The 12,190-nt window shown below is 40.3% G+C and overlaps 1 protein-coding gene across 1 annotated transcript; it reads right to left on the bottom strand.

Annotated features, from left to right (window-relative positions):
- Positions 1 to 7,498: 7,498 nt before the first annotated feature.
- Positions 7,499 to 11,379, bottom strand: LOC122541619 (uncharacterized). The gene has a single exon (XM_043678516.2). The coding sequence runs from the start codon at positions 10,943 to 10,945 to the stop codon at positions 9,995 to 9,997; it is 951 nt and encodes a 316-aa protein (XP_043534451.2). The 5' UTR covers positions 10,946 to 11,379; the 3' UTR covers positions 7,499 to 9,994.
- Positions 11,380 to 12,190: the final 811 nt, after the last annotated feature.

Genomic DNA, 12,190 nt, shown 5'->3' on the forward strand with positions numbered 1-12,190 from the left:
GAGTTTCATAATGAAGTCTTCACATGTTTGTTGGACACTGCTTGGAATACCAGCAAACCTAACAAGAGCTACCTGGCTAAGTTCTTGCTCCATATGTTCTCAGTATAAACCTCTACACAAGCTCACAGTGCAGGACATACAGTGAGATTGAGGCACAGAACAAGAAGCAGCTTCCACTCCTATCAAACAATGAATCGCAGCAACTCCTGTGCTGCTGGACAATAATGTTAACAATGGAGTCCTCAAGCAGTGTGTTGTCAGTGAAACATGGGACTTGGAGCAACCCTCATGTAGTGAGGACAACCAATTTTGTTTCTATCCAGAGCAGTTACACAAACTGAATGACACACTGTACATCTTGAGAAAAACAGACTGGCAGATGTTTTGTGTATGAATTTTTCAACCAAAGAGATGTACAGCGTGGAAGTAGACTCTTCAGTCCAACTTGACCAGGCCGACCAGCTATCCTAAGTTAATCTAGTTCCATTTGCCAGCACGTGGCCCCTATCCCTCTAAATCCTTCCTATTCACATACCCATCCAGATGTCTTTCAAATGTTGTAATTGTACCAGCTTCCATTACTCCTTTGGCAGCTCATTCCATACACACACCACCGTATCCATGAGAAAGGTGCCCTTTAGGTCCCTTTTAAATTGTTCCCCCCGTCACCCTAAATCTATACCCTCTATTTCTGGACTTTCCCACCCCAGGGAAAAGATCTTGTCTATTTACCCTACCATAGAACAGTACAGCATAGTAAAGGCCCTTCGGCCCTGGATATTGTGCGAGTCCTCCGTCATGCCCCTCATGATTTTATAAACTTCCACGAGGTCACCCCTCAGGTTCTGACAATCCAGGGAAAACAGACCCAGCCTATTCAGCCTCTCCCAATAGCTCTAACCCTTCAACCTTGGTCCTATTCTTCTAAATCCTTTCTGAACCCTTTCAAGTTTCACAGCATCTTTCTTATAGCAGAGAGACCAGAATTGCACACTATTCCAAAAGCGGCTGAACAAGTGTCCTGTTTAGCTGCAACATGAGTTCCCAACTCCTATATTTAATGTACTGACCAATAAAGGAAAGCATATCAAATATTATCATCACTATCTTATCTACCTGTGACTCCACTTTCGAGGAACTATGAATGTGCACTCCAAGGTCTCTTCGTGCAGCAACACTCCCCAAGATCTTGCCATTAAGTGTATAAGTCCTGCCCTGATTTGCCTTTCCAAAATGCAGCACTTCACATTTATCTAAGTTAAACTCTATCTGCCATTCCTCAGCCCATTAGCCCACCTGATCAAGATCCTGCTGTACTCAGGTAAACTTCTTCGCTGTCCACTATACCTCCAATGTCATCTGCAAACTTATTAACTATATCGCCGATGTTCGCATCCAAATCATTTATATAAATGACAAAAAGCAGTGGATCCAGCATTGATCCTTGTGGCACTCCACTGGTCACAGGCCTCCAGTCTGAAAAGCAACCCTCCACCACCACCCTCTGTCTTCTACCTTTTGAGCTAGTTCTGTATCCAAATGGCTAGTTCTTCTTGTATTCCACGTGATCTAACCTTGCTATCCAGTCTATCATGAGGAACCTTATTGAACACCGTAGTGAAGTCCATAGAGATCACATCCACTGCTCTGCCCTCATCAGTCCTCTGTTACTACTTCAATAAAGTTAGTAACCACTACCTGTTTGGGAGAGAAAAGTAGAGTCTGATGGCTGACCACTTTAAACTATCTTTCTCAAACTACTCCTATCTATTCTGAACTGGTTGCAAAAAAATGTTACTTTCATTTCAAAGATATCAGTTCCAACTGAACACTTTTTTTTAAAAGGTTGTGGTTTCCATGCTGTGTATAGGCAGAGGAAATTGGAACCAGAAAGATCAAACTTTTTTTTGGATCACATATGATCATTTTCTTTACGGATTGTGTGTGTGAAATCATTGTAAATAATACTGCATTTTTTTTTCTTATCCAACATTCCTTTTGTGATAAGTACATTTATACACTGTAACTTTCCATGTTGTGAAATCTGAAACTGAAGCTGGGGGGTGGAATCAATAGCAAATTTCGAAACTCAGATTCACAGATATTCAAAAGCATTGAGGGTTACAAAGTGAATGTAGCTGATGAGATAGGGATATAAAATGGAGAGAGGTGCTGTTTTGTTCAAAGACACAATTACAGGTATGGGGAGGGCAGATGTGTTGGAAGGATCATCAACTAAGGAAACATGGATTGAGTTAAGGAACTAATAAGGGGAAACAACACTGCTGAGAGTATACTATAGCCCTCAAAATGTCAGAGGAGCAACAAGTACCCAGGCAAATCTCTGAGAAATGCAATTACAATTAGTTCGAGCCTTGTCATTAATGCCCGCATCATACAAGACTAAAGAAGAAAAATCAAAAGTTTCTGTCTGACACCAAGCGCTCAATACTACAGAAAGCCAAGAAGAGGACAAAACGTGAAGAGGTGAAATCAAAAAGTAGATTCAGAAAGCAAATAGAGGGTATGAATATACACCAGCTAAATCAAAGTGAACCCAATTATGTTTTATCAGACATAGAAAGTAAGACTAGGATTAAAAGTTCAGCCCTTTGAGCCTGAGTCAGCATTCAATATGTTCATGGCTGGTCCTCTAATTTAATGCCCTGTTCGTACTTTCTTCCTAGATCCCTTTTGCACTAAGAATAGAATAGAATATCCTTTATTGTCATCTTGGGTACAAGTACCTAAGTACAAATCTTGGATAGAAAAGAGGAATGAAAGGAAAAATAGTAGCATGACTTCGTGTCTAAAAATAAGTTAGAAATAAGATAGTTATAACAGACTTATAGGATTTACAGTCGAGTAAAGAGTTTCAAATAGTAGCAGCTTGGCATGTGGTCTGGCTGCCCACGCCAGGCACATGTCCAACAACTGTCCTGTTCCCCTCCACCTTCCAGTTTGCTCCTCACTGGCACTCAGCAGCAATAAGGTAGGTCGCACTGCACCAGGACATGGATTTTCCCTCATGCTGTACTAGGACTCACTTCCCCACATGCTGCACCAAGACACAGGTTTCCCCTCACACTGCACTAGGACACTGGTTTCATCTCGTGCTGCTCCAGTACCTGCGCTACTCTGGTATTCAGTTTCCCCTCGTGCCGCTCTGGCACTTGGGTCTCTCCTTGCACTGCTCCAGTACTCTGGTTTCCCTTTATGCCACTCCAATATTCGGATTTCCCTTTGCACTGCTAAAAAGAGAGAAAAGAAAAAAGAATAGGCAGAGCAGAGTAGCTCCAGTTGGAATGTTCCACTCTGCTGCATCTTGCCAACTAAATCTAACTCCTCCTTGAAAACATTCAAATGTTTGGTCCCAACTGCCTTCTGTGGTTGAGAGTTCCACAGGCTCACCCACTCTGGATGAAGACATTTCTCTTCATCTTAGTCCTAAATGGCCTACTCTGTAACCTTAGAATGTTACCCCTAGTTCTGAACTCTTCAGTCATTGAGAGCATCCTTTTTTTTCCATTTATCTTGTCCAGTTAGAATTTTATACATTTATGTATGATTCCACACCAACACCCCCCCAACCCCAGGTCATTGAATGTAGTCCTAACCGATCCAGTCTCTCTTTATGGGCCAATCTGCCAGCCTAGAAATCAGATTGACAACCCTTTGTTGCACCCTTTCCATAGCCAAAATGTCCTTCCTCACATAAGGAGACCAAAACATGCATACTATACTGCAGATGCAGACTCACCAAGGCCCTATACAACTGCAGCAAGGTATTTCTGCTCCTGTATTCACATACTGTCACTATGATGGCCAACATACAATTTGTCGTCTTCACCACCTACTCCACCTGTATGCTTACTTTCAGCACCCAGGTCTCATTGTACCTTTCCCAGTCTATTACCATTCAGATAATAATCTGTTTTTCTGATTTTTCTATTAAAGTGAATAACCACCTATTCATCCACATGAAACTTCATCTGTCATGCATTGCCCATTGACTCTAAATCACACTGAAACATTTCTGCATCCTCCTCATAGATCACCCTCCCATCCAGCTTTGTGTCACCTGCAAACGTGGAGATATTATTTGTTTTAATTAGTTACGTCATCTAAATCATTAATATATTGTGAATAGCTACACTCCAAGCACTGATCCCTGAGATACCCCAGTAATCATTGCTGCCACTTGGAAAAAAGACCTATTAGGAATACAGTAGCGCCTCGACATACGAACGACCCCTTTCATGTACAAATCGGTTTACGAACAGGATTGTACGTAAAATTTTGCTTCAACGTACGTACGAAATTCAAGGTACGAACGCAAAAAGCCCATGTGCGACCACGAGGTTTCATTGTTCTGCTTTGCTACACGTTTGTTGAATGCAAAAGCTCTCAGGCCCCATGTGATCTAATTCAGTTAGTCTTTGGCGCGTGTGCTGTGAACAGCCGTCCAAGCATTCTTACGCTATCCAAACAATGGGAAAAATTGATTCAGTTCACGAACTTTTCAGTTTGCGAACCAGGTCCCGGAATGGATTAAGTTCGTAAGTTGAGGCGCTACTGTATAGGAACAGAATTAGGTCATTTAGCCACTCGAGCCTGTTCCACCATTCAATGAGACTGTTGCTGATCTGTGGCCTAATTCCATATATCTGCCTTTAATACTTTTGTTTAACTTTATTATCTCAAATTTAAAATCAACAACTAATACTACATCTGTTGCTGTTTGTGGAAATGGGTTCCAAGCGTGTACCACCCTTTGCCTGTAGAAGTGCGTCTTAACATCAGTCCTGAACAGTCTCGGCCTAATTCTCAGACTATGCCCTTTAGTTCTAGAATCCCCAACCTATAGAAACAGTTCGTCAACTCTTTCTTTTCTTGTTAATATGTTGAAGACTTTGATCAGATCACCCCTTAATCTTCTAAATTCTAGAGAAAGACAGCCTAATTTGAAAGTCCTCATGACTTATCTCCAAGTCCAGGTATTATTCTTGTAAACCTATGTTGTACTACCAGGAGAAAGTGAGGACTGCAGATGCTGGAGATCAGAGCTGAAAATATGTTGCTGGAAAAGCACAGCAGGTCAGGCAGCATCCAAGGAACAGGAGAATCGACATTTCAGGCTTAAGCCCTTCTTCAGGAATGAGGCCTGAAGAAGGGCTTATGTCTGAAACGTCGATTCTCCTGTTCCTTGGATGCTGTCTGACCTGCTGTGCTTTTCCAGCAACACATTTTCAGCTATGTTATACTGCCTCCAAGGCCAGTATATCTCCCTAAAGTGTGGTGTCCAGATCTTCTTACAATACTCCAAATGGGATCTAACCAGGGTTTTGTGTAGAGGCTGCATTACTTCTGCATCTTTGTACTGCAGCCCTTTAAATATAAAGGTCAGTATTCCATTATTCTTACAATTTGTTTCCAGTCTACCAACCAGTTCTGTATCCTTGTCCACATACTAATCTCAATCGCATGCACTTTAACTTTACATGTTAATTTCTTATGTGGGACCTTATTGAAACCCTTCTGAAGGTGCAAGTTAACACTACTCATTGGGTCTCCCTATTAATTCTGCAAGTTACATTCTTGAAAATTTCCAGTAGACTTGTGAAGCATGATATCCCTTTCGTAAAGATGTGCTGACTCTATTTGATCCTGTAATACATTTTCAAGTGCTGCGCTATTAAATATTTGATAATGGACTCGAGCATTTTTCCCACCACTGATGTCAGGCTAACAGGTTTATAATTTCCTGACCTTTCTTGACCTTTTTTAAATAGCTACCTCTCAATCCATAGAAACTGTTCCAGAGTCTTGAACCACTCATGCATCTGCTATTTTTAGGGCCACTTTGTTAAGTGCCCTAGAATGTAGATTATCAGGCCTTGGGGATTTATTGGCCTTTATAATCTCAACAATTTCCCTAACACCATTTCTGTACGAATACTGATTTTCTTCACTTCCTCTCTCTTACCTCCCTGTGATCCTACAATTACTGAATCATTGAACTATTAAGGTATAGGAGGCCATTCAGTCTGTTGTGCCTGCACCAGCTCTAATATCCAGTTTGATTCTATGATCTAGTGTTAATCTCCTATCTTTTCCCCCATATCATACCATTACTATCCAAAAAAAATTCAAAGCCCTCTTGAACCTGTCTCCATGACATTGCATTCCATTACAGTTGTACCTTTATTGTCTGCATCTCTAATTTCCTATTGAATGCCTTCCTTAACATTACCACTGCAGTTTAGTGGTCTATATACAAACACCACTATCATTTTCTGCCTGTTGGTGTTTCTAGGCTCTACCCATACAGAATTCACTTCACCAGAGCTAATATCCTTTCTCAATATTGTAGTAATGTCATCTTTAATCAGCATTAATATAAATAGAATGGTGACTATCAACAGCTGTGCTTGACACCAGTCTGGATTTTGAAGCTTTCTGGTTCAGATCTCTTACTCAAGACACTTATAATCATTATGAAGTAATTGCAGGATTGTGAAGGTGATTTTACCCTTAATTCATGTCCTGACAAGACTAAGACCATTTAAAGCAACATGGTACTTGGATAGAAAGTTAATTAAAAAGTAAACCTATACTTAAGAAAACTTCAGGAAATGAACTTTCACTTTTTTTTTGGTGCTCTTTGTAAATAGAGGTTTGGTCACAGTCAACATTGTCTCCTCTCTCTCCCTCTGATTTACCATATCACATGGGGAAGCTTTCTTTTCTCTTCAATTCAAGTTTTACTTTCAGGATCATTTATTATTTCAGCATAACAAGGCAATACCAAACTCTGTTTTTAATTCTTAATAATTCAGCCATATGCCTGTATTTCTGTAAATTACAAAATTTTAAGCTGATTAACCATTATTACATCTCAATGCATGCAGAACTTAATCAAGATTTATGGATAATTGTAATTGGTTTTTCTTAATACAGTGTTATAAAATAAAATTGATTATTTAACCACTCTGTTCGCTTAATTATCGAATACTATATCTAACTACATATTTGTGAGGAAGTTTCTTGGATGTAAAAATTGTTCCAACAAAATCCATGTAGTTTCATGTTTCTAGTCAGATATTTTGGTCAAGTCATTGAATATAAGGAAAGGTTCATGAGATTGCTGTTGATATTTTTCTTGAATTTTTCTGGCAACAAAGACCATGTCGGATATTCCTTTGGAAGGTCTAATGCCAAGCCAAAATTCTATGATGTCTGTATCACTTGATCCATGTAGGACTGATGCTGCTGGATAGACCATCGATTTGTTTGATCAATGATGAACAAACACACAGCACCAAGAAATCACAGGCCCAAAGTTCAAGAAGATGATTCTGGATGTTTCTGCCTGAAAACACTCCAATTGTCAGTGGGCAAAAATGTGGCAGATGGAATATTATGGAAAAATGTGTACCTGTCCAATTTTGCATGAAGAATAAAAAATGCAACATATTATTCAAATGGAGTCAGTGAATTTGATGATACAGAGGGATCTGGGGAGAGCAAACAAATAGGAAGAGAAACAGGATGTTGTTGATAATTGCAAGGAGAGTGGAACATAAAATTAGGGATGTTTTGTTAGGTGTTGTATAAATTCTTTGTGAGACCATGTTTGGGAGACTGTATAGTTTTGGCCTCCTGATTTAAGAAAGAATGTAAATGTGTTGTTCACAGTGCAGAGATTTACTCAAATCATACTTGGGAAAGAGATATTTTATCAGTAAACTACATAGACTGGAGTTTAGAAGAATGGGAGGTGATTTTATTGAAATATATGGTGACCTTTTAAATTTATAAAATCATGAGGGGTATAGATAAGGTGAATAGCAAAGGTCCTTTCCCTAAGTTAGGGGAGTTCAATACTAGAGGGCATATTTTTAAGGTAAGAGGAGAAAGATTTAAAAGGGACCTGAGGGGCAACATTTTCACACAGAAGGTGGTTTATATGTGGAATGAACTGTCAAAATGGTTGATGCAGATATAATTAAGATATTTAAACGATGTTTGGACAGGTACATGAATACAGGTTTAGAGGGATATGGACCAAACACATATGGTAAATGGGACTAGTTAAGTTCAGGAAACTTGGTCAGCATGGACGAGATAGACTGAAGGGTCTGTTTCCATTCTGTATGATTATAACTCTATATGAGGTCCTGAGTGGACTGGTCAAGGTGAATAGTTAAAGGCTTTGTGAGAGAAACCAGAATTCACAGCACAGTTTAAACATAAAGGGTTATCAATTTAATATGGAAATGAGATGGAATTTTTCTCTCAGATGGGTACAGGTCTTTGGAACACTTTTCCATAAAGACAGATGAAGGCAGGGTTATTGATTATTTTTAAGGCCGAAGTTGATACATTATTGACTGACAAAGGAGTCAGATGTTATTGGGAATAGGTGGGCTGAGGCTGCAATCAGATTAACCAAGATATTATTGAATAGCAGTGCAGGTTTGAAGGACCGAATGGCCTAATCCTGCACCTTGTTCATACATGCATTCGTAGATATGACCTCCTGGAACTAAAACAATCAGCCTTCGGTGCTGATAGAGCAACCTATTGTCACAGGTCAAGAAGGCAGCATCTCAATCTGACCCCACTAACAAATCTTAAAAGGTAAAAAATGTGTGGTGGGATGAGGAACCCTGAAAGAACAATATGCCAATAGTAATAATGTGCATCTTTGTATAGTCACCTGGACCAAGGTCATACAGACAAGATCCCTTTCATTCGTGGGACAAATGTTTCTCTTAAGAATTAACATTAGAGAAATCCTTTTGAACCTTTTCTCAAACACAGGGGCAACTGACACCCTCTAATCTATTCTCCCGTTCTCAGTGGTAGAATCCATGGACGAATCACATTGATGGGAGAGTTGCAACAAGTATCAAACAGATGAAAAACACCAAAGTCTGTTCCCCCATGGAATTCCAACTGAACCTTTCAAAGCATATAGACTTTTGCACAGTTCGAGACACTGAACTCATCCTATGGATTTGAGAGGAAAGATAATCCCCCCACCCAACCTCAAAAATGTAACTGTTTTCAAGAAGGGAGGTAAATTAAATTGCAGAACTGATTGAGGCAGTTCTCTCTTGTCCATAACAGGGGTAATCCAGACACAGTCTGCTAAGTCACCTACTTCCTGTGGCTGAGGAAATCCAGAGACCCAGTGATATTTGTGCACAAGTAGGAGCTTCTATATATATTCATGTCTTCATTTGGTGTTGTCTGGTAATTTGGTGTATGGTTAACTTGACAGTTTTGAAATGATTGGACTCATAATAGGAGACAGACAGGGTTTCAGAACAACAGTTGTCCTGTATGAGCACTGGAAGGTAAACAGCAGAAGCAGGTGACCCGACTTCAAGTCCATGTGGAGATATCAGTGTGTGGTGAGAGTGGAGGAGTTGGTGAAGCAATCCTAGTACACATCACACTGGAAGGGATTGTCTCCTGTGTGGGTTCATTGATGTTCCAAGATGTCCAACAATTGTGTTAAGCCCAAAAAGATTTCTGTCCTGTGTGAGTGCATTGGTTGACTGGAAAGCTTTGTCTCACACTTCACACCTGAATGGTTTCTCACCAGTGCAGGTCCAATAATGCTACAGGAGATTGGAGGTTTGGTTAAAGTTTCGTCACAAACATAATATTTAAAGGGCTACACTCCTTTTGGTTTCTACTGATCGGGCAAGAGTTACAATGACTTCACACCTCACAGAGTTTCAATTACTGTGTGAAGGTTTGGCCACATGCTTAAAAGGAATCTTCCATTTTATTAGATTTGTCAGCATTATAAAAGCTTCATGAATCTTGTACTTTATAGGTCTCTTCCCTTGGGATTATCTAGTGGTACAGGAGGCTTTTTAAATATGTGAAGATTTTTCTAACATCTGATCAGATTCTTCCCTGTGAAGTTTATAGTGCAGACAGAAGTGGTTAAGAGCAAGAATGGTACATAGCTTATCTAGCATGTGAATACTTTCACCTCTGTGTGAATGCGCTGGTGTACACGGAAATTCGATGAGTCTGAGAATGATTTATCACACACCTCGCATGTGAATGGTTTTTCCCCTGTGTGAATGCGTTGGTGATTGAGGAGCGTTGATGACCTCGAAAACGATTTGTCACACAACCCGCATGTGAATGGTTTCTCCCCTGTGTGACTGCGTTGGTGGTCAAGGAGGTGTGATGGTCGCGCAAATGATTTGCCACATGCTTCACATGTGAATGGTTTCTCACCAGTATGAATACGTTGGTGTACACGGAGGTGGGTTGAGTTTGAGAAAGATTTTTTGCACACTTCACATCTAAATGGCTTTTCCCCTGTGTGACTGCGTTGATGAAGTTGGAGGTGTGAAGACTGCGAAAATGATTTGTTGCACATCTTACACATGAATGGTTTCTCCCCAGTGTGTAGGCGTTGGTGTCTGCGAAGATGTGATGAGACCGAGAATGATTTATCACAAACCTCACACGTGAAGGGCTTTTCACCAGTGTGAATGCGTCGGTGTTTCACAAGTGTTGATGAGTGAGTGAAGGCTCGATCACATACTTCACACCTGAAAGGTTTCTCACCTGTGTGAATCCTCTGATGTATCAAGAGATCAGATGAGTGGCTGAAAGCCATCTCACAAACCTCACACCTGAAGGGTTTGTCACCTGTGTGAATACGTTGGTGTGTCAGGAGGGTTGTCGATACAGCAAATGATTTATCACAAACTTTGCATTTGAATGGTCTTTCCCCTGTATGAATGTATCGGTGTGCACGGAGATGTGATGACCGTGAGAATGATTTCTCACACACCTCACATATGAATGGCTTCTCCATTGTGTGGATGCATTTGTGTTTCATGAGTGCAGATGACTTCGAAGAATCTTGGTCACATGCCCCACACTTGAATAGTTTGTCTTCCATGCTGTTCAACAAATGTAGCTTGTGTGTCAGGAGAAATTGAATGTGTGCAGCCCTCCTCACAATCTCACACCTTATAGGACTCTTATAGCCTCTCACTTATAGGACTGAGTCAGTGGGTCTTGGACTTGATGAATTATTGAAGCTGTAACCACAACTGGGGTTCACTTATATTTCTTTCCAGCCTCATATGACTGATCACCCACAACTGATCCTTCAGAAATGTTAGTTGTGATGGAAGGGTCCACACCAGTGACCAGTTTCAGTGTCAAAACTCCCCTGACATGACCGATTTCCAGGTGATGGTTTTAGTATCCAACCTTCCCAGTGTTGAAACAATGCTACAGAGGGACTGGATGTTTTCTCACAATTGTGCATTTGTTCCTTGGGTGATGGTCAGAATCTATCTGTGGTGTCTATCGTCTCTGTGACGTTTGGTATAGTACGATGGAATCATTCTGCAAAGAAAAAATAATCATGATTTCCTCTCCTTTACTGAATGGGCTGACTCCTCAGTTTACACAATCAGAGAATCGTTAGTGCAGAAAATAACTGTATCATGTTCCCAAGTACACAGTTTACTCCCACTTTCTCTTAATTATCCTTCACATTCCTCCTTTTCAGTTAACTGATTTGCTTTGATTGAATTGCCCCTACCACATCACAAGCAGTATGTTCCAGATCCTAACTACTTGCTACATGAAAAAGTGTTTCTTCACATCCTTTTTGAACTTTTTTAAACCAATTATATTAAATCACTGTCCTCTCTTCGGAGATTTTTCCACTGATTTGGCAGTCTGTATTCCCACGTGGGGGAACCAAATACAAGTCTTTTCCTTTTCTTCACTTGACTATCACACACCCTTTGTTTCCAGCACGGATACTGGACAGTGACCAGGAGCAGACAATGTAGCTACTTTTTTTCATCCATTCAATTCCCCAAGTTCCCAGACTTCATGAAGGCAATGGAAATGAGAGTCAGGCAGAGTGTAAAACAGGCTATCAATTTGCTTTGCTTTCCAAGTTTTGTTTGTGAAGACCAGATGAAACAAACAATAATATAAAATATAAGGTTCAATATATATAGTGTTCAGGACAAATGTGAATTCAATGGAAATTTTTAAATTATTTGAACAAAACATCTGGACAGGAATGTTGGAAGGAGATATCGCTTCAATGTAGCTGATTGAAAGGTTCTGGGTTATCCTGGGAAATTAGATTCACTGCATGCACTCACCCTGCACATAA

The sequence above is a fragment of the Chiloscyllium plagiosum genome, unplaced genomic scaffold (genome assembly GCF_037043375.1).
Source record: "Chiloscyllium plagiosum isolate Xiang-an unplaced genomic scaffold, Cpla_swu_hap1 HiC_scaffold_35, whole genome shotgun sequence".
Classification (NCBI taxonomy): Eukaryota; Metazoa; Chordata; class Chondrichthyes; order Orectolobiformes; family Hemiscylliidae; genus Chiloscyllium; species Chiloscyllium plagiosum.